General features: G+C 66.0%; 6 protein-coding genes and 1 long non-coding RNA gene across 11 annotated transcripts; 2 read left to right on the top strand and 5 right to left on the bottom strand.

Moving 5' to 3' along the window:
• Positions 1–25: 25 nt before the first annotated feature.
• IL17RE (interleukin 17 receptor E) lies at positions 26–4504 on the bottom strand. The gene is given in 17 exon segments (XM_027713934.2): positions 26–1143; positions 1340–1441; positions 1516–1567; positions 1648–1716; positions 1787–1935; positions 2052–2097; positions 2194–2241; positions 2400–2587; positions 2667–2733; positions 2833–2901; positions 2982–3121; positions 3194–3317; positions 3392–3498; positions 3595–3750; positions 4251–4266; positions 4356–4461; positions 4463–4504. Coding segments are annotated over 17 exon segments (2088 nt in total). The 5' UTR covers position 4504; the 3' UTR covers positions 26–535.
• A 73-nt stretch (positions 4505–4577) lies between these two features.
• JAGN1 (jagunal homolog 1) lies at positions 4578–5772 on the bottom strand. 2 transcript variants are annotated; one of them, XM_027713930.2, is made up of 3 exons: positions 5664–5772; positions 5378–5475; positions 4578–5295 (listed from the first exon to the last, which is right to left on the bottom strand). In XM_027713930.2, the coding sequence occupies exons 2-3, from the start codon at positions 5464–5466 to the stop codon at positions 4833–4835; spliced, it is 552 nt and encodes a 183-aa protein (XP_027569731.1). In that variant the 5' UTR covers positions 5467–5475; positions 5664–5772; the 3' UTR covers positions 4578–4832. The 2 variants fall into 2 exon arrangements, with proteins under 2 accessions (XP_027569731.1, XP_039239552.1); XM_039383618.1 differs by having other exon boundaries at positions 5378–5688.
• Positions 4890–8001, top strand: RPUSD3 (RNA pseudouridine synthase D3). 2 transcript variants are annotated; one of them, XM_027713925.2, is made up of 9 exons: positions 4890–4976; positions 6547–6614; positions 6690–6734; positions 6819–6915; positions 7005–7112; positions 7181–7265; positions 7327–7453; positions 7528–7667; positions 7748–8001. In XM_027713925.2, exons 1-9 carry the CDS (start codon positions 4942–4944, stop codon positions 7964–7966), a joined length of 924 nt encoding a protein of 307 aa, XP_027569726.1. In that variant the 5' UTR covers positions 4890–4941; the 3' UTR covers positions 7967–8001. The 2 variants fall into 2 exon arrangements, with proteins under 2 accessions (XP_027569726.1, XP_027569725.1); XM_027713924.2 differs by lacking the exon at positions 4890–4976 and adding an exon at positions 5746–5844.
• Positions 8002–8296: 295 nt separating this feature from the next.
• Positions 8297–12859, bottom strand: LOC113984124 (tubulin monoglycylase TTLL3-like). Of its 3 annotated transcripts, XM_027713886.2 has the most exons (10): positions 12261–12859; positions 11812–12135; positions 11565–11693; positions 11373–11487; positions 11178–11285; positions 10771–10939; positions 10547–10695; positions 10219–10465; positions 9699–10134; positions 8297–9608 (listed from the first exon to the last, which is right to left on the bottom strand). In XM_027713886.2, exons 1-10 carry the CDS (start codon positions 12672–12674, stop codon positions 8460–8462), a joined length of 3240 nt encoding a protein of 1079 aa, XP_027569687.1. In that variant the 5' UTR covers positions 12675–12859; the 3' UTR covers positions 8297–8459. The 3 variants fall into 3 exon arrangements, with proteins under 3 accessions (XP_027569687.1, XP_039239541.1, XP_039239542.1); XM_039383607.1 differs by having other exon boundaries at positions 8297–10134; XM_039383608.1 differs by having other exon boundaries at positions 8297–10134; positions 10771–10936.
• A 404-nt stretch (positions 12860–13263) lies between these two features.
• Positions 13264–15422, bottom strand: ARPC4 (actin related protein 2/3 complex subunit 4). Its single transcript, XM_027713931.2, has 6 exons — positions 15264–15422; positions 14932–15050; positions 14515–14626; positions 14348–14443; positions 14039–14209; positions 13264–13490 (listed from the first exon to the last, which is right to left on the bottom strand). Exons 1-6 carry the CDS (start codon positions 15264–15266, stop codon positions 13485–13487), a joined length of 507 nt encoding a protein of 168 aa, XP_027569732.1. The 5' UTR covers positions 15267–15422; the 3' UTR covers positions 13264–13484.
• A 164-nt stretch (positions 15423–15586) lies between these two features.
• On the top strand, positions 15587–18586 carry TADA3 (transcriptional adaptor 3). Its single transcript, XM_027713916.2, has 8 exons — positions 15587–16142; positions 16269–16519; positions 16676–16781; positions 16934–17075; positions 17237–17340; positions 17445–17554; positions 17687–17872; positions 17949–18586. The coding sequence occupies exons 1-8, from the start codon at positions 15936–15938 to the stop codon at positions 18139–18141; spliced, it is 1299 nt and encodes a 432-aa protein (XP_027569717.1). The 5' UTR covers positions 15587–15935; the 3' UTR covers positions 18142–18586.
• LOC120323692 lies at positions 15874–18664 on the bottom strand. The gene is made up of 3 exons (XR_005564412.1): positions 18298–18664; positions 17420–18099; positions 15874–17331 (listed from the first exon to the last, which is right to left on the bottom strand). It is a non-coding gene; the product is annotated as an uncharacterized LOC120323692 (long non-coding RNA).
• Positions 18665–18684: the final 20 nt, after the last annotated feature.

The following is an 18684-nucleotide window of genomic DNA, read 5'->3' as shown; positions in this document are numbered from 1 at the left end:
CCCGGCACACCAGATGGACAGCAGGGCAGGGTGAAATGATGCCTTTATTGCTTCCACCACAAACCAGGTCCTGCTGGCAATGTCGGAGCAAGAAGGGCCAGGCTGTGCCCAGCGCCTGCCCCTCCAAGCCCCCTGTGCCTGGGCAGGGAGTCCCCCCACCTCTTGGCTTCTTCCAGTACCACCTCGACCCCTCGCTCAGCTGTGTTGTCCAAAGGGGCTTCTACAGGCTCTCCTCTGGAGCAGGTCCCTGTATAGGAATAAAGCCGTCCCTGCCCAGGACAGCATCTCTGCTCCTGGCCCCAGGTGACCAACTGGATGCTCGCTCCAGCCACTTCAGCCCATTCCATCGCTGAGGCCAATCCTGCTTGGACTCCCGCGGCCCCTGGCTGAGGCACCCATGGGCACCCCTCCTGCGCTGCAGTGGACACGCTCACCTGAGCCCTGCCCCTCCACGGCAGAGCCCCTGCCCTCACCAAGGCTGTGCCCAGCCCTGCCCGCCCCGCAGCCATGCCCAGCTCAGTCCCAGCTCGGGCATTCACGTGCCAGCAGCTGCCCCAGGGGGCCGGGGCGGCCGGCTGCCCTCCTCAGCCCCCGCCTCTATCAGTCGATGCAGGAGCCCCCCAGCCCTGCCCCGGCGGCAGCAGCGGGGGGCCGGGGGGCTGCCCCGCAGGGCACCCAGCAGACCAGGCAGCTGCCGGGGCAGGCGGTAGGTGGGCAGGGGCCGGAGGGGCCGGGGCACGTCGCGGGGGCTGCAGAGCCGGCTGAAGTAGGCCAGGACCCACCCGCCGCCGCAGCCTGCCGCACCCAGCTCCCCGTGCAGGCAGGCCATGGCTGCCCCAAAGATGTCGTGGGCATCCCCAGGCATCCCACTGGCCACCCCGACCTGCCACCGACGAAAGAGCCGGGCACTGCCCCGGCTCCAGAGGAGTAGGACGGTGCCACGCTGGCGGCCCACACGGCCCCGCTGGGCATAGAGCCAGGGTAGGGTGCCTGCCTGCCCCAAGCCACCTGCTTCCCACAGGTCCAGGCGCACGTCGCAGCCCAGCCCCGCGCGCAGCCGCTCAGCCAGGGCGCACACCAGCCCCAGGTGCTCCTCCGAGTCCGGCGAGTACAGCAGCAGCACAGGGCGCCCGCCCGGGACACCTACAGAATGGAGGGGACAGCACTGACAGCCCAGCCCCACATCCCACTGATATCCCCTGGAGGAAACCCTGGTATCCACCACCATCCAGTGCTCCAGGACCATCTGCAGCCCAGGAGCCAGCACACCCTGACAATCCAGCCCGATGACCATCGTGGCTGCTGGCCCCATCCTGCAGGCCCCCAAGGTGCCCCTCACCATTGTCCGGCCTCCAGGCACTGCAGCAGTTGAGGAGCAGCACGGTCACGACCAGCCCCAGTGCCAGCACCAGCCCCAGCAGCCCAAAGTGCCTGCGGGAGACTGGGAGAGAGGCAGTAAGGGGGGTGTCTGCCCATCTCTGCTGCCCCCTGCGTCCCCCCAGGACCTCCTCTCACCATCGGGACAGAGCAGCTGCTTCCGAGCAAAGTGCACGTCCGAGCGCCACACCTGAGGAAGGAGCTGGGTGAGGGGGGGGCCGTGTTGGGATGTCCCCGATGGAGCAGGTGCAAGCACAGGGGTCACCTTACCAGCACACAGCTGCCCAGGACCTGCACTGGCAGCAGCAGTGCCAGCTCTCCTGGGGCAGATCCCTCTGGCTGCAAAGCAGAAGTGTATGGTCAGCGCAGGTCTGTCCCCACCGTGTCCCCCCAGCCCTGCACCACTCACCTGTGTGACAGTGTAGAGAGGGGCCTCAGGTTCACACTGCCCACCCCGGCGCTGGCACAGGGCTGCGCTGAAGGCCGCGGGGATGCGGGAGCTGAGGTGCAGGCGCAGCTGCAGCCCCCAGACACTCACTGAGACGTTCCAGGCGGTCTCTGTGGCCACCGGAGAGAGAGGGGAGGTTGCAGAATGCGCAATGGGATGAGGGGTGTGAGGGACCTCAGTGAGGGCTGTGCTCAGCTCAGGGGTGCCTTCTGCCGGTGGGGCTCACCTGGCTGGTGGGGACACTCCACATGGCTGCTGTTCCCATAGGAGAACTGAGGGATCAGCAGAAAGAGTGGGTGAGCTGCCATTGCCTACCACAGCCCCCCAATCCCTTCCCAGGTGGTGCCCACCCACCCACAGGGGCTTACTCGGAAGCAGAGCTGGGGGTGCACGTCCACCTTGTCCAGTGTGTAAACCTGGAATGCGCAAAGTGTGCGTCACTGTCACCATCCTTGATCCACGCAGTCCACAGACACCTCAGTGCTCACCTGCTGCCCTCAGGGGACTGTGGGCAGGGACCCAGCCAGGGGCATGGTCCTGCATCCCATGACACCTTGGGACTAGGACCCCTCACCTGCTCCTCCTCGCTGGCTGTGGAGTTGGGGATGCTGTGGCAGGGTGCAGCTTCATCCGCTGCCTCCCTCCAGCACAGCGTGGCCTGTGGGTGCAGGGGGCAGCTGGTAGTCAGCGCCATTGCCATCTGGTCCTTGCTGCTGGCACTGTAGTCGTGGAAGCGCACCGAGGACCACAGCTCAGGGCCATCTGTGGGACACTGCATCAGTGGGCTGGGGATGCTGGGGGACACTCTTGGGACCCAGCTGCCCTCCCCACAGGCACTCACAGGCATCCGGCTGATCACGGAAGGGGCAGCGCTTGCTCCGCAGGCTGTCGTGGTGAAGGTAGGAGGCCTAGGGGAGCAGAGTAAGGAGCGGGGGGCAGGATGTGCCCCCACTTCTCCTGTGAGGGCAGACAGGGGCTCCAGTGGCTGCAGGGGGAAGGTGACCCACCTCAATGCACAGGCAGGGCACCAGGAACTCATACGGCAGCGAGACGCGGTGGCCGCCTGGCACCCGCACCTGCAGCAAGGAGGGAGAATAAGCTGGTGGGGAGTGTGCCCTTCAGTCTGAGACGGGGGTATTAGGGGCAGAGCCATTACCTGCTGGTGGAAGGGCTGGGGCAGCTCCTCACACTCCAGGGCCAGCTGATGGCACAGCCGCACCATCAGGGCAGGACCCTTGGGCACCCACACCTCAATGGCCCGTGCCTCAGGGACCCACGCATGGGTGAAGACGGGCTCTGCAGAGTAGGCAGAGGGTCAGCTGGCACCAGTATCCCCCCGAGACACCCCCCGGGACCCCTCATTCTCACCACGTGGCTCAGCGGTGACCAGGCGGCTGCGGTTGAGGGACAAGCCCCGGTCTGGGATGGTGCGGAGGGAGACGAGGACCTGCTGCCCACTCTCAGCTGGGAAGCAGTCGAACTGCACCTGCCACTGCGGGGAGCAGGGAGTCAATGGGCACCACCAGCCCCGGTGTCCCCAGGCCCTAACACCCACCCCAGACTCACCGTCGAGCTGTCCAGCACCCGGCGCCGCTGCCAGACCTGCAGCCAGCCGGCCCGGTTGGAGCCCAGCTCCAGGAAGGTGAGCAGCAGCCCACGGACACCGCCGAGCTCTGCAAGAAATCGGCGTGGGGTGTTGACACAGGTGGGAGGACGGGGTGTGTGTCCCCCACCGTGGGGATGCCCGGCCCCGCCACCCCCGCCCGTACCTGCGGCGGGGAGGGCCAGCCGCACCCGCAGGCAGGGCTGGCAGGGCTGTGCAGGCAGGCACAGCCGGGCACGGCTCAGCGACAGTGCAGGCGGCTCCAGCGGCGGCACGGGGCGGGACGGGCGGCGGCAGCGAGGACGGCTCAGCGTCCTGTCGGCTGCAGAGGGAGAGCAGAGAGGGAGCTGCCGTGAGCCGGGGGTCCCGCAGGCACCGGGAGCCCCGGGGATTGGGAGCCCTCGGAAGAGGAGAGCCGGGGGAAGGGGAGTCCTGGGGAGGAGTACGCGGAAGGGAAGAGCCCAGGTGATCTGGAGTCCTCGCAAATGGGGAGCCCCAGGCATCCGGAGTCCTCGGAAGCGGGGAGCCCCGGCGGCCGGGGAACTCCGGGGACCGGGAGTCTTCAGAAACGGGGAGCCCCGGGGATCCGAAGTCTTTGGAAGCGGGGAACCCCGGGAGCCTGGAAGCCCCGGGGATCGAGACTCCTCGGAAGCGGGAAGCCCCATGCCCCGGAGACCGGGAGTCCCCCATCCTCCAGGACCCGGTAGCGGCGGGCGGGGGAAGCCCCGCCGTCCCGTCGCACCCCGGAGGAGCCAGTGTCCCCGGGCAGGGGCAGCCCCGCGCGGGCAGCCCTGCCCCTCTCCCGGCCCCGCCGCTACTCACCGGTGGCCCGGCACTCCTGCAAGCAAAGACACAGGGGTGAGCGCGGCGCCGCCCGCCCCCCACCCACCTTCCCTGGTCACCTCCCTCCCTTTCCCCGGCGCTCACGAAGTTGGCGGAGACCCTGAGGCGGGTGACGGCGGTCCCTGTGCCGGGCGGCAGCAGCAGCAGCGCGGCGGCGGCGGCGAGCAGCACCGGACGCCCCATGGCCGAGCGCCGCCGCTCCCCGCCCCGCCCCGGGCCGGCCCCGCCGCATTCCTGCACCGGCACGTGCGGCCCCGCCGCCCCCCCCCCGCTGCCGGGCGGCGCTTCCTGCGGCGCAGACAGGCGTGGGAGCGCGGACGGTGCTTTATTTCCATAGAGCAACACGCAGACGAAGGGGAACGTACCCCAGGGAACCCTCCACGGCCCCAGCCCTCGGGGATTCCCCCCCTCCCCGTTACGTGCGAGCCCGGGGCCGTGGCGTGGCTCAGACACCCACAGCTTGGTCCCCGGGGGCCCCCCACCCACCGGAGCCGCACCAGCGCCGCCCCACAGGACTGAGCTGCAGAGCTTCAGCACCTCACGGAGCCCACCCATTCCCACTCATTTCTTCTTCTTTTCCTGCGTGCTAGTGAACCAGGAGTCCAGTAGCTTCTTGCTATAGTAGAGCTGCCAGCCATGGACCTGCGCGGCCACCACCACCACCAGGTACATGACGGAGACGGCCGAGAAGCCGAAGATGAAGCGGTAAGCTTTGCCATGGCGGTAGAGCTGCTGCGCCATGGGGAACATCTCCATGGCCCCGTAGATGAGGGGAGCCACGGAGAAGAGACCGGTGCTGATCATGGAGAGCACCAGGTAGCTGATGTTGTTGCGGGGGAAGGAGAGCAGGCCCAGGAGGGAGGGCAGGATGCTGAGCAGGTAGGGGTACTCCCACTGGTAGGGCATGGCCACCTGGTCGTGGGGCAGCAGTTTGAGGTGCCCCACGCACATCTGGGCCAGCAGCAGCAGCCAGATGACCACGTGCGTGTAGATCAGCTTCTTGATCTCCGACTTGAGGGTCACGCTGGGGAGAGAGCGCAGGGCCGTCAGAGCCTGCTGGGGGTCGCGTGTCCCCCCCGGGAGCCCCCGGGGGAAGGGACACCTACCTCATCTGGTAGTGCGAGGCCACGCGCTCCCGGTGCTGGAAGTCGCTGCCGTCGGTGCCGGGGGCGCGGGGACCCCCGCGGGAGGCCATGGTGCTGTCCTGGGGAGGCACAGCGTCAGGCGGGGCCGCTCTCCCTGCCCGCCTCCCCAGCGCAGCCTCGGCCCCATCCCTCCGGGGAACCCCCGCTCCGGGCCTCCCTCCCACAGTGACAGCCCCGGGGCCCCTTCCCCGTAACCGCCCGCCCGGAGCGACCCCGGCGGGTGCCGCCGCTCCCCCCCGTGCCGCACCTGCGGGCGGGACGCTCTACCCGCGCTTCCGCCGCTCTATGGCCGCGGCCGCGGGCTCTCCGGATGCCGGGGCGGCCGCTCGGCGCAGGCGCAGTGGGGCCGCCATGGCGGGCAGCGGGAGAGCCGCCGCCGCCGCCGCGCGAGGGCTGGCGCGAGCGGGAACGGGGGCGCGCGCCGCGGGGTCAGCGAGCGACGGGGGAACGTGGGGGACACGGGGAGGGTGTGACGTGGGGCGTGTGTGACACGGAGCGCATGGGACGCGGGGTGTGTGACATAGGGGGTGTGCACAGGGGATGCGTGTGCACATGGGGTGCGTGGGATACGGTATGCGGGTGTACACAATGTACTTGTGGCATGGGGGCTGCGTGTACATACATGGGGTGCTTGTGTGAGATGGGTGTGTGACACGGGCTACATGTGATATGGGGTTCATGTGATATGGGGTACATGTGGACATGGGGTGCGTGGGACATGGGGGCGCTGTGACACGGGATCTGTGTGACACGGGGGGCGTATGACACGGAGTGTGTGTGTATGTGCATGGGGTGTGTGACATGGAATGCACATGTACGTGACACGAGGGGTGCGTGTATGTGAGGTGCATGTGAGACGGTGTGTATGACATGAGTGCACACATGTGAGTGCAGAGGGGTTATGGGGTGGGTGTGGGAGTGGGGACACTTGAGGTTGCAGATGTGTGAGCACGGGCTGGGGAAGTGTGAGGGTGCAGGGACAGGCAAGGGGGTACAGGTGTGGGTGCAGGGGCACACCTGGCAAAGCAGGGTAGTCAGTGGAGGAGTGATTTATGGACACGTAGGGGAGGGTCAGGGTAGGCAGCTGGAGGAGTCCCACCCATGCTCCCCCCTCACTCCATCCCCTGCAGGCAGAGGCGGCCACTGGGCCCCGAGAAGACACTGGGGCTGCTGGAGGCTTCAGTGGTGCACCAGGAAGGTACCGGGGGGAGAGGGAGATGGGGGCAAGGGAGACAGTGCGGGGGCACATCCTGACCAGGTTTCCCCTCGCCAGGAGCCCTGCTGGCACTGAACAAGCCCCCAGGCCTGCCTGTCCTGGGTGAGTATGGGGCAGGAAGGGAGGTCTGCTGGGGGTACCTACCTCGGGGGCTCAGCAGGTGCTGACCCCCCAACCTCTCCCCAGGACAACCTGGCGAGCTGAGCCTGGATGCACTGCTGCCAGTGCTGAGGCGACGGCTGGGCCTCCCTGCTGACCTCCATGTGGTGAAGGCTCCTGCCAGGTATGGTGGGAAGTTCCAGGTTGGAGGCCCTGAGGCGGAGCCAGGGGGGCCTTTCCCCCTCTGGGGCTTAGAGCTGCCATATTCCATAGGGAGTGTTCTGGCCTCGTCCTCCTGTCCAGCTGCTACCACACCACTAAGAAGCTCCAGCAGTTCTTTGCCAAAGCCCGCCAGAGAGGCCAGTACCCTGCCACATACTGGTAAGTCCCTGGGCCCCTGCCGTGCTGGCATGGGGGTCCTGTCCCCTCCTCACCACCTCTCCCTGCAGTGCTGTCACTGTGGGAGTCCCGGCAGAGGCAGAGGGCAAGATCCGCACTGGGCTGCGCTGGCAGCAGCAGGGTGACACTGCCATGGTAAGAGGGTGCTGGGGGTGTGGGAGGTGCCCTGGGGAGTGCTGAGGGATGTGCTCCACAGGTGGTGCCAGTGCCAGCCCCAGGACGCCACAGCCTGGCCAGGAAGGAGGTGAAGATTACCCTGACACGCTACCGGGTGCTTGGTGCCAGGGGGGGCTGTGCCCTCCTCCAGCTCCAGCCCAAGACAGGTGAGTGGCTGCACACCCCATGCTGCCATGCTGCCCCACCAACACAATCCCATCTTCCCCCTGTGCCTCCCCAGCCTTCCCAGAACAGCTTCAGGTGCACCTGACGCTGCTGCTATGCCCGGCACTGGGTGACCACGAGCACTCCTCCCGTGTGGGCAGTGTCCTGGGGGTGCCCTTCCTGCTGACCCCCGAGACCGCCCCGACCCGCACACAGGTATGTGGCCAGGGTGGATGCTGGCTGGGGGATTCAGCATAGCCCCCAGGATCCCACTGAGCTACTCACCCTCATTGCAGGTGCTGGACGAGGAGTTGCTGTCCCAGCTGGGACTTTCACCGCAGCAGCTCCGTCACCTCCCACTCCACATCCACCTGCAGGAGCTCGTGCTGCCCGAGGGCCCCCTCTGTGCACCCCCACCACCCCACTTCCTGCGGACCCTGCGCTGCCTGGGGCTGCCTGAGTGCCCTACTGCTGCAGGGGGATCCCCACCCCACAGCGCTCTGCCAGCCCATTAAAATCCCCACCTGCAGCTGGGGTGGCTCAACACCCAGTTCTTTTCTTGTCACACACAGGATGTGTTTCCCCCCACTGTGCCCCTGGCATTGCCGGGGGCACCAGCCCTGCCACCCCTTTGTGCCCAGCCTGGTTCCCAGTGCCAGGGCGCAGCGGCATCACCGCCACGAGAGGTGGTGTCTGGCATGTCTGCCCCTGCTGTGTCTGGCAGGGGTGACTGCAGGCAGGCAGGAGCAGAGGCAGCTTTTCCTGCCTGCTCTGTGCCCCAGCAACCCCAGTTCCTGCCTGCAGCCCCATCCCGGGGGCAGCCCACAACTTGCACACACAGAAGGTCCAAACCAGGCTCTTTATCGCAGAAGTATTTTGAAGTGCATATGAGGGATGAAGTGAGGACCATGACACAGCAGTAGGGGTGCACTGCAGTGGGAGGGAGCCAAATGCTGCCATGCCGGCCTAGTAAGGATGGGCAGGGTGCTGTCCCCTCCTGGGAATGTCTCAGTATCCCAGGACACACTTCTGTGTCCCATTGGGAACTGCCATATGCTTCTGCTCTGGGCTAGGGGTGTCAATGATCTGTGGAGGCAGAGGTAGGCGCGGTGGCCTGGCAGGAGGGAAGGAGGGGACACAGCCCAGGGCTAGCCAGGGGTTGCTGGGGGCTCCCCAGGGCAGCAGCATGGGCACCCTATCCAGGGGACAGACATTGATCAGGGGCTGAGCAGCCTGGGGCTGCCTGTGTGGGTGACAGAGCCATGACAGCCCCTGGCTCCCAGCAGAGCGGCTCCAGGGCTGTGGCAGTGCTGAGGGGCCAGAGCTGGGGCAGCACCATTGCCATGGAGGAGGCAGCTTCCCTGTTGCTGCTCTGGGCTTGGGCACCTGGGTGTCTCTGGCTCCTGGGGGCACAGGGAGCTTGGGGGCACTGAGCACAGTGGTGGGGGGTTGATGACGTGCTTGCTGTGGCATCCGGGTGTCTCTGGCCCTTGGGGGCACAGGGAGTTTGGGGGCACTGGCCATAGCAGTGGGGCATCGATGCTGTGCTCGCTTGGGTACACGAGTGTCTCTGGCCCCTGGGGACACGGGGAGCCTGGGGGCACTGGCCATAGTGGTGGGAGGCTGATGCTGTGCTCGCTTGGGTACACGAGTGTCTTTGGCCCCTGGGGACACAGGGAGCCTGGGGACACTGGGCACAGTGGTGGGGGATCGATGCTGTGCTCGCTTGGGTACACGAGTGTCTTTGGCCCCTGGGGACACGGGGAGCCTGGGGGCACTGGGGACAGTGGTGGGGCATCGATGCTGTGCTTGCTTGGGTACATGAGTGTCTCTGGCCCCTGGGGACATGGGGAGCCTGGGGACACTGGGCACAGTGGTGGGGGGTTGATGCTGTGCTCGCTTGGGTACACGAGTGTCTCTGGCCCCTGGGGACACGGGGAGCCTGGGGGCACTGGGCACAGTGGTGGGGGGTTGTTGCTGTGCTCGCTGGGGCACCTGGGTGTCTCTGACCCTTGGGGGCACAGGGTGCTGGGTGGCACTGGGCACGGTGGCAGGGGGCTTGACTTGGGCTTGATGCTGTGCGGACCAGCACTTCTTCAGGGAACAGCCTTTGACTATCAGCTTCACGCGCCCGGACAGAGGCCTGGGCATAGCTGCCTGTGGGGAGACAGCAGGGAGTGGGGACACAGCAGGGAGTGGGGACTTGGGGTGCCCAGGGTGTGCCTGCCCCCCAGCTCCCCAGCCTACCTCCTTGTAGATGAGCTCAAAGGCTCCAATGGAGCAGGTGGGGTTGTCCTTGCGGTCGAGCACGAGGCGCAGCGTGTCCCGCTGGACATTGGCGCAGAGTCGTCGGGTCACAGCTGAGGAGGGGCTCATGGTGGGGCAGGAGTTGATCTCCAGCAGCCAGGGCTGGCAGTCCTCCCCCACGAGAAAGTCGGCCCCATAGAGCTCAAAGCTGCTCTTGCGGAAGCCCACCTGGTCCTGGGCGCTACGTAGGGCGCTCAGTATTGCCGCCTTCATGCCAGGCACTATCACCTGATGCCAAGCATCTGCCTGCCCCAGCCATGCCAGGTATGCCTGGAACTGCTTGCTGGACCAGACCCTGTCAGAGGGCACGCGGGGGTCCTGGTCTGGTGATGTCTTGTACCACTTCTGGACGGAGACATTGCAGAGGTGCCTGGCACTGGGGTGGGGAGAGGGGTACTGGGGTCAGTCTGGGGGGCTGGGGTCAGTCTGGGGAGCTGGGGTCAGGCTGGGGGACACTCACCGCTCCAGGCAGTGCAGGGAGAAGGGCCGGGAGCAGAAGCGCAGGTAGCAGTCTCCATAGAACCAGACGGTCAGCGGCTTCCAGTCAGTCACCACAAACCACTGACGGATGTCGAATTTGGTGCCGAAGATGGTCAGCAGCCGCTCCAGGTACTTCTGCACCACCCACTTGCCCTCCTGCACCGAGGGGGCTGTGCAGCCCCGCGCCAGCCGCAGCACCTCCTCCAGCCGCGTCGCACAGACGATGCCTGGGGAACAGAGGCACAATGATGGTGGGACCCCTCCTCGGTGGGGAGCCTGTGTGTGTCCCCCACTTCCCCCAGCCTTACCCCTGCCTTGGGATTCAGCACCAGGCTTGAGGATCCAGACGTTGAGCTTGCCCTCCATGCTGAACTGCGGCAGCTGCTCCGCCAGGCGCCGCAGCAGGTCCTGGCACCGCTCCCGCTGTGCCCCACTCAGCACCAGCCCGGCCCCCTCACTGTGGGGAGACATGGGGAACTCAGCACCAGCCCCACCACAGTGTCCCCTGCCCCCTGTCCCACTCCGCACTCACTGTGCCACACAGTAGTAATCCTGCAGGAAGCGGTCCCAGTCAATGCATGTCCTGCAGGGGAACGGGGTGCCCCTGTCAATGTCCTGGTGCCCCAGAACACCCAGGTGCTGCTCGCAGACTTCCAGGGCCTCCTCCACCAGCTGGGGGTACAGGGGAGATCCTGTCCCTGCTTTGGATGGCATGGGGTGAGAGACATGGCTAATGTGCCAGCCTTGGAGCCAGAGCAGCACAGAGCCTCCCTCTGGGACCTGTGGCTTTGGTAGCATGGGGATGGGGTGGGGGGCAGAGCACCCATAAGGTGGGTTTATGGGAGGGAGCAGGGGATCCCAGGCCACAGCCACTAGCAGAGACTCAGCCTCCAAGCTCAGCCCCCGGACATGTCCCTGCCATCAGCTCCATGCACTCACCTGGCCCCTTGTCAGAGCTCGGGGGCTGCTCAGTCCCCATCAGCCTGTCCCCAGCCTCTTCCAGGGCCAGTTTGAGCAGACTGCGAGCTGCTGTCAGGCGGAAATCGTCTGCAAGAGGGAGGCATTGTCCCCAGTCAGTCCTGCACAGGATGTGGGAAGAGTGGGAGCACAGGAGGGCAGCACCCCTCTGCTCACCGATGAAGGCTTGCCGCTCATCTGTGGTCCCCAGCCGATAGCACCGTGGGAAGAAGGTGTTGGGGTCTGCTTGCTCGATCCAGGGCAGGTTTTGCAGGCTGAGGCACAGCCCCTCCTGTTTAGAGAAGGTTGTCAGTCCCTAGTGAACCCACCTCTCGTGTCCCCCCCTCTCCAAGGGCTCCGGGTTCCCACCTTGGTGGTGAAGGCACCCACTCGGGCATAGTGGTTCACCACATGGTCCTGCTCCAGCAGCCGAGGGTCAACAGCACCGAGGTAGCTGGCCCAGATGAAGTTTGGCACTCGGTGCCGCACCAGGTAGGACTGTGAGGGAAGGGACCAGCGTGGGACATGGAGCCCCCATCCCAGGGTGTGCCCCATGCCTGGGAGTCCCAGGGAAGGGTGCTGGGAGCTGTGGCAGAGCTCAGCCCTCTCAGCTAACCATGAGGTCATGGATGCCACTGGGGTCCTCTTCGCACTGCTCTTCCTCTTCCTCCTCCTCCTCCTCAGTGGGTGGCCAAGGGGAGTGCAGCAGCTCTGTGATCTCCAGGGCAGGCCGTGCCCCACCACGTGGGTTCAGCACTGCCTCCCCCTGCTCCTCGCCATCCTCCCTTGCCTCTCTCTCCAGCTGCTGTTTCTGTTGGTTGCCACGATGCTGCTCCAGCTGTCTGCCCACGCTGGGGGGCTTCCTCTCCACCCAGCCCCGGGCCCGCAGCAGCTTGCGGATGGTGGGGTAGGGGCCCTGCACCATGAAGATCTTCTTCTCCTGCACAGAGACCAGAGGGCTCAGCCTGCCCCAGTCCTGGTCCCTCCAGCTCAGCTCTCCTGAGCCAGACATGCAATAAAGCCAAGCACATCGCATTTGGGGAGGTGTGAAATCAGGCCCCTAACCTTAATGGCTGTCTCCACATGCAGCTTGGCCTTCTTGAGGAGCTCAAGGTCAAGCCAGCACTGGTGGCCATCCTGGTGGCTGGTGGTGGTGGCTGATGCCAGCCGTGTGAGCACAGCCCCGTCTGAGCTCACTGGCCCCGTGTCCCCAGCACGGGGTGGGGCAGAGTGAGGGAGAGGGCGCTGCCCCGCCTGCCTCTGCCTGGTTGAGCCTGGGGCCCCTGACATGGCATTGTCTGACCTGCCAGGCTTTGCACCAGCGCCCCGAGTGCCCTGCACAGCCCCAGGACGTCCTACTGTACCCTTGTCCCCAGCCTGCTGGGCCCGGGGACTGCTGGGGTGTCCCCTGCTCCAGCGCTGCCCCTGGCTGGGGGGCTGTGTGCCTGCAGTGCTGCTCTCTGTGCTACATTGTTCCATGGTAGCCTAAGAGCGAGGGGAGCTGTGGGTGGCTCTGCCTCCTCTGTGCCAAGCAGGTCATCCTAGTCCCCTGTCCTGCTGGGGACTGGAGCAGGTGCCCAGTGCAGGATTGGCCCCTCAGCCCCAGCACCACTGATATCGAAATGCAGGCTGTGGCCCCCAAACCCCAGTGTCACTGCAATGTCAAAGTGCAGGATGTGGCTCCCCCCCACCCCCAGCAGTGCTGTAACGTCACAGCCCCAGCCCCCACAGTGGCTCTACTGCCCTCAAGGGGGGATAAACAGCCCCCTGTGCCCACAGCCTCCTGCCCCCCCCCTCAGACCGCACACCCCCCACAAACCCTTTTGTGCCTCACACCCAGAGGACCCCCTCAAGCCCCTTGGTGCCCCCAGGCCCCCTTCAAGTCCTTTCATATCCCCCCATTGCCCCAATGGTCCTCCCCGACACCATCAATCAACGTTTGCTGTTGCCATGGTGCTGCACTCCTCCAGTTTCACGCTCTTCTCATTCCATGAGCTGCACCCCCTCCCCCCGGCCGCGGTCCCCCCATCCCCCGGTGCGGCGGGAGGGAGGAGTCGGAGGCGGTGGATACAGCAAACGAGACCGTTTAAAAAAACAAGACGAGACAATGGCAGCACCGGGGCGCGCTGCCGCAAGCGGGGGCTGCTCCCACCCGGCCGCCCCGCCCAAAGACGGGCAGGTGGGGCCCGGCCCGGCCCGGCCCGGCCGTTCTCAGGGAGCAGGAGCAGGCACAGGCACGGTGCCCGGCGGGCACAAGCACGGGGGAGCCACGGGGTCCTGCACCACGGCCTAAAACTGGAAAGGAGAGAAGACACACAGCTGTCAGTCCCTGCCTGGGGCACTCACCACCCTCCTGGCACCCGCGTGGTGCTCACAGAGATCCACACTCAGCTTCTCCCGCTGCCTCCCCCAGGCACTGCACATCCATCACAGCATCCACCGAAAGGACCTGAGACTCCAAGGCTGCTGTTGCCCCTGAGCACACTCGGGGTCTCAAAACTGGCACTTCGTGAGCACCAAGCCTGACAAAGTCCAAGAAGTGTTTGGACAACACTCTCAGACACATGGTGGGATTGTTGCGGTGTCCTGTGCAGGGTAAGGGTTGGACTGGCTGATCCCTGTGGGTCCCTTCCAACTGAGAAATTGTGTCATTCTCTGAAAGGAGGTACAAGTACCCTTGGCACCCTCCCCTCTCTGTTCCCAAGATGGTCCTTGGGTAGAATGTCACCGCTGTCCCCACTGAGGTGACAGGGGGGCTCTGGGCACAAGGGTCACAGTGGCTTTGAGTGCCACACCCCACTCCCAAAATCAGGGACCTGCCCCCTCCCATTCCAGAGCCTCACATTCTTGAGGAACTCCTCTGCCACAATGCGGGCCCTGGCATTGACAGAGAGCTTCATCTCGCTGATTTCCTTGTCGATCTCCTCCATGAAGTGGATGACAAAGTCCACCAACTTGTGCTTGTACATCTGCTCCGTGTGGAAGTTTGTGATCAAGAAGCTGATGTCGTAGCCCTGGGAAAGAGAGAAGTGCCCTGGGGATCAGCACCCAAGTCACTGACATGCAACCTCACATCCCAGTTCTGCCCTGGACACCCTCCCAGTGCCAGGAGCATAGCTGGGGGCTGCTCTGCCCCCTCTCTGCCCCCTCACCTCCACGGGCTTCCTGCGCAGGATGAAGAAGTTTTCAGCCCTCATCATCATGAAGCGCATGAATTTGTGGCACAAGATCTTCTCGATCTCGTCGGCCTGGGGAGAGAAAAGGGAAGTGAGGCTTCCTCCGAGGCAGGAGCTGCCAGCCCCTGCCCACGCCCCCTCACCTGCTTCACAGCGATGCTGACACGCACGGAGTTGATGGAGCCCTCGATGAGTACCTTCTCCTTCTCGTTCCTGCTGATGATCACCGGCTGCAACAGCAGCTCTTTGCTGCTCCTGCAGAGGAAGGGCAGGGGTGACTCAGAAGGCAGCATTCACTGCGAGGTATAGGGAAGCGGAGCCGCGGGGATCACAGAGATGGGGGGGGTTGCTGCAGGATGCTTCCCGCCCCCCGAGGACGTCCCTCCCTCGTCCCCAAGCTGGATCCCCTCCTCCTTCCCGCAGCTCCCCGGCTCCCTGCCGGCACCAGCGCTGTGCCCGAGGGCCAGGGGGTGCCCGGAGCAGGGCAGAGACCGGCCCGCGTCCCCCGGGGCGGGCAGCGGGGGCTCCGCAGGGCTCCCCCGGTATCCCCCTCCCCCTACCTGACTTCCACCTCGGGCTTGTTGTGCCGCTCCACCACTTGCGAGGAGAAGTTCTCCAGGCACAGCGCGGCCTGCAGCGTGGCGCGCACCGCGTTCAGGTACGGGCGCAGCGTGGCGGTCTGCGGGGACACGGCGGTGCCGTCAGACCGCGCTCCGGGGACCGTCTGCTCCCGGGTCCCGCCCTGTGCGCCAGCCCCCGACCCGCAGCCCCCGGGTCCCGATCACCCCCCGCTAGTGCCGCTGCTAGTGCCGCTGCTAGTGCCGCTGCTAGTGCCGCTGCCAGTCCCGGTGCCAGTGCCGTCCCCCCGCCCATCCCGGTTCCCCCACCCTACCATGGCGGTGGCGGCGGCGCTCCGGTCCCGGCAGGCGGAAGTAGCCGATCACCTCTTCCGGGATGCGCGGCACCTCCCACTGCGGCGGGCGGGAGGGGGTGCGGACAGAGAGCTCCCGCCCTGCGGCCCGGCCCCCCCGCGGCGCGGAGCGGGGTGGCGGCGGCGACAGCCGGCGCGGCTCCCCCCGCGCCGCGCCACACTTGGTACGCGCCTGTCAGCTCTTCCATATTAGGGCAGGGAGATGGAGGGCACGCTGGGCCAATGAGCGTCGGCGCGGGGCGCGGCGCGGCCAATGGGCGGCGAGGGGCGGGGCGGCCGCAGGGCCGGAAGGGGCGCGCGGCCCAGGCCCGGGGCCCCCCCCTCCGCGTCCCCGCCGCGCCCCGTGAGCCCACCCCGGGATCTCACCCCGGGATCCCGCCCCGTGAACCCACCCCGGGATCTCACTCCGGGATCCCGCCCCGTGAGCCCACCCCGTGATCCCGCCCCGGGTCCCCGCAGCGCCCCAGTGATTCCTCCAGGTTCCCCCCGGTGATCCTGCGCCCGGATCCCTCACAGCCCCGATGCTCCCCGGCCCCCCGTAGCCCCCCGATCCGCCCCCCTCTCCCCCGGGTTCCCCTGTCCCCAGCGCCGCTCGGTGCCCCCGGAGCCCCCCGGTGCCCGGTGTCCGCCGCCATGAGCGAGCTGAAGGACTGCCCGCTGCAGTTCCACGACTTCAAGTCGGTGGACCACGTGAAGGTGTGCCCCCGGTACACGGCCGTGCAGGCCCGCTCGGAAGATGACGGCATCGGCATCGAGGAGCTGGACACACTGCAGCTGGAGCTGGAGACGCTACTCTCCTCCGCCAGCCGCCGCCTCCGCGTCCTGGAGGCCGAGACACAGGTGCTGGGACTGTGTAGGGTCAGGGACAGGCTCCCTGTCCCGCTCCTTCTCGTCCAGGGGCTGCCCCCGGCCTGGCCCTGCCCAGTCCCGGGCATGGGACCTGATGGGACATGAACTCTCTTCCAGATCCTGACAGACTGGCAGGATAAGAAAGGCGACCGGCGGTTCCTGAAGCTGAGCAAGGACCACGATGTGGGCACATCTGTCAAACATGGGAAGCCCAAGAAGCAGAAGCTGGAGGGCAAAGGGGGCCATGGGACTGGGCCTGGCCCTGGCCGGCCCAAGTCCAAGAACTTGCAGCCCAAGATCCAGGAGTATGAGTTCCAGGATGATCCCATTGAAGTGCCCCGCATTCCCAAAAATGATGCTCCAAACAGGTGTGTGGGTGTTGGGGGGCATTGGGATTATCTGTCTCCTTCTTTGGAGCATCCAGCACAAGAGCCAAGGGATAAGGTACCCCGGGGAAGGGGGACGTGTGTCAGCTCCCACGTGCTCCCCTGAAGCTCTCCCTCACAGTCCATCCGTCCCTGCAGGTTCTGGGCATCAGTGGAGCCGTACTGTGCCGATCTCACTAATGAGGAGGTCAGAGTCCTGGAGGAGCTGCTCAAGCCGCCAGAGGATGAGGCTGAGCATTACAAGGTGAAAAGCTCCCGAGCCCATCCTGTGTCCTCTCTCCCCATCCTCTCCAGTATCTCACAGCAAATGTTCCCGCTCGGGATGCTGCCGTAGTTCTGGGGAGGTGGGAGGCAAGGTGGAGGCTCCAGGAGCTGTGCTGAGCCCTGCTCTCGCAGATCCCGCCACTGGGGAAGCATTATTCCCAGCGCTGGGCACAGGAGGACCTGCTGGAGGAGCAGAAGGATGGAGCCCGGGCAGCAGCTGCTGCCGACAAGAAGAAAGGTGTCCTGGGGCCACTGACTGAGCTGGACACCAAAGGTGCCCCCATCCCGCCCCTGCCTTTCCCTAGAGGGGCTGGGAGCACTCGTGCCCAGTGGAGCCAAGCCCCAGCCCCAGGGGCTGAGGCTGCCCTGCCCCACTGCTCACCTCTGTTGGGTCACCTTTGGGGTTGTTTATTTCCCTCTCCTGCTTCCTCCCAGACGTCGATGCCCTCCTGAAGAAGTCGGAGGCCCAGCATGAGCAGCCAGAGGATGGGTGTCCCTTCGGTCCCCTGACGCAGCGTCTCCTGCAGGCCCTTGTGGAGGTGAGGGGGCTCTGTGGGGCCATGCCCTGGCCTGACCCCATGGGGGGCAGCACCACCACAACCCAGAACTAACTCTTACCTTTCCCTCATGCTCCCTTTGCTAGGAAAACATCATCTCCCCCGTGGAGGACTCCCCCATCCCCGAGATTGCCGGCAAGGACTCAGGAGCTGACGGTGCCGGCACATCTCCCCGCAGCCAGAACAAGCCCTTCAGGTGAGTGGCTGAGGCAGGCCCGGAGCTGGGCACTGCCCATGGGTGCACTGAGCACAGCGCTGGCTCCCTGCCCAGTGAGTCGCGGGGAGCAAAGGGTGTGTGGTGGGCAGCAGCCTCTCTCTGCCCTGGCAGCGTCCCCCACACCAAGTCCCTGGAGGGTCGGATCAAAGAGGAGCTGGTGGCCCAGGGCCTGCTGGAGTCAGAGGACCGCCCGGCCGAGGACTCGGAGGATGAGGTGCTGGCAGAGCTGCGCAAGAGGCAGGCGGAGCTCAAGGCCCTCAGCGCTCACAACCGCACCAAGAAGCACGAGCTGCTGCGGTGAGAGCGAGCGGGCAGGGATGGGGGCGAGCAGGGGGCTGCCCGGTGGGGACTGACACCCCCGTGTGCCCCCTAGGCTGGCCAAGGAGGAGCTGCACCGGCAGGAGCTGCGGCAGCGTGTCCGCATGGCCGACAACGAGGTGATGGATGCCTTCCGCAAGATCATGGCTGCCCGGCAGAAGAAGCGCACGCCCACCAAGAAGGAGAAGGACCAGGCCTGGAAGACCCTGAAGGAGCGGGAGAGCATCCTCAAGCTGCTGGATGGGTAGAGGGGGCCGAGGACCCCCCTCTCTGTGTGGACTTCACCTGCAGGGTGCTGCCCTGCCTGTACTCTGCCTGTACCCTGCCAGTGCAGGATGGAGTGGGCACAGCCTCCTGCATGCCCTGGGCCTGCTCGGCCTCCCCGCCTGGGTGACAGAGCCTACCTGCTGTCCCGTCCCTGCGTGGGGCTTTCACTGATTCAGGCTTGGGACCCCGTGGAGTTGTGGAGATCTCTCCTGTGGACAGCCTCCCCCAGCTGGTGGCTTCTGCTCCCATGTCACCCCGTACTCCCCCTGTTACTCAGGTGACATCAGCCAGGTCACTGCAGGGGCCAGATGTGGTGGCTCCTGTGGTGTGGTTCCCACAGTCCCTTGTCCTTCTGTGACCAGGGGTGGGGAGATCCCAACACCCACAGGGGAGCTGGAGGATGTGGGGAGGGGAAGGGGCTGGAGGGGCGGGGGACCCGGTGGGTGGGTGGCCAAGCTCTCCATGTACCGGTGGCTTCTATTGCCACAACCGCGGGCAATAAAAGCAGCTGTGTGCAGGTGATG

The sequence above is a fragment of the Pipra filicauda genome, unplaced genomic scaffold, assembly GCF_003945595.2.
Source record: "Pipra filicauda isolate LSUMZ 115617 unplaced genomic scaffold, ASM394559v2 scaffold318_size846807_pilon, whole genome shotgun sequence".
In the NCBI taxonomy this organism is placed as follows: Eukaryota; Metazoa; Chordata; class Aves; order Passeriformes; family Pipridae; genus Pipra; species Pipra filicauda.
The sequence above is the reverse complement of the archived record's forward strand: the minus strand, read 5'-3'. Positions and strand labels throughout refer to the sequence as shown.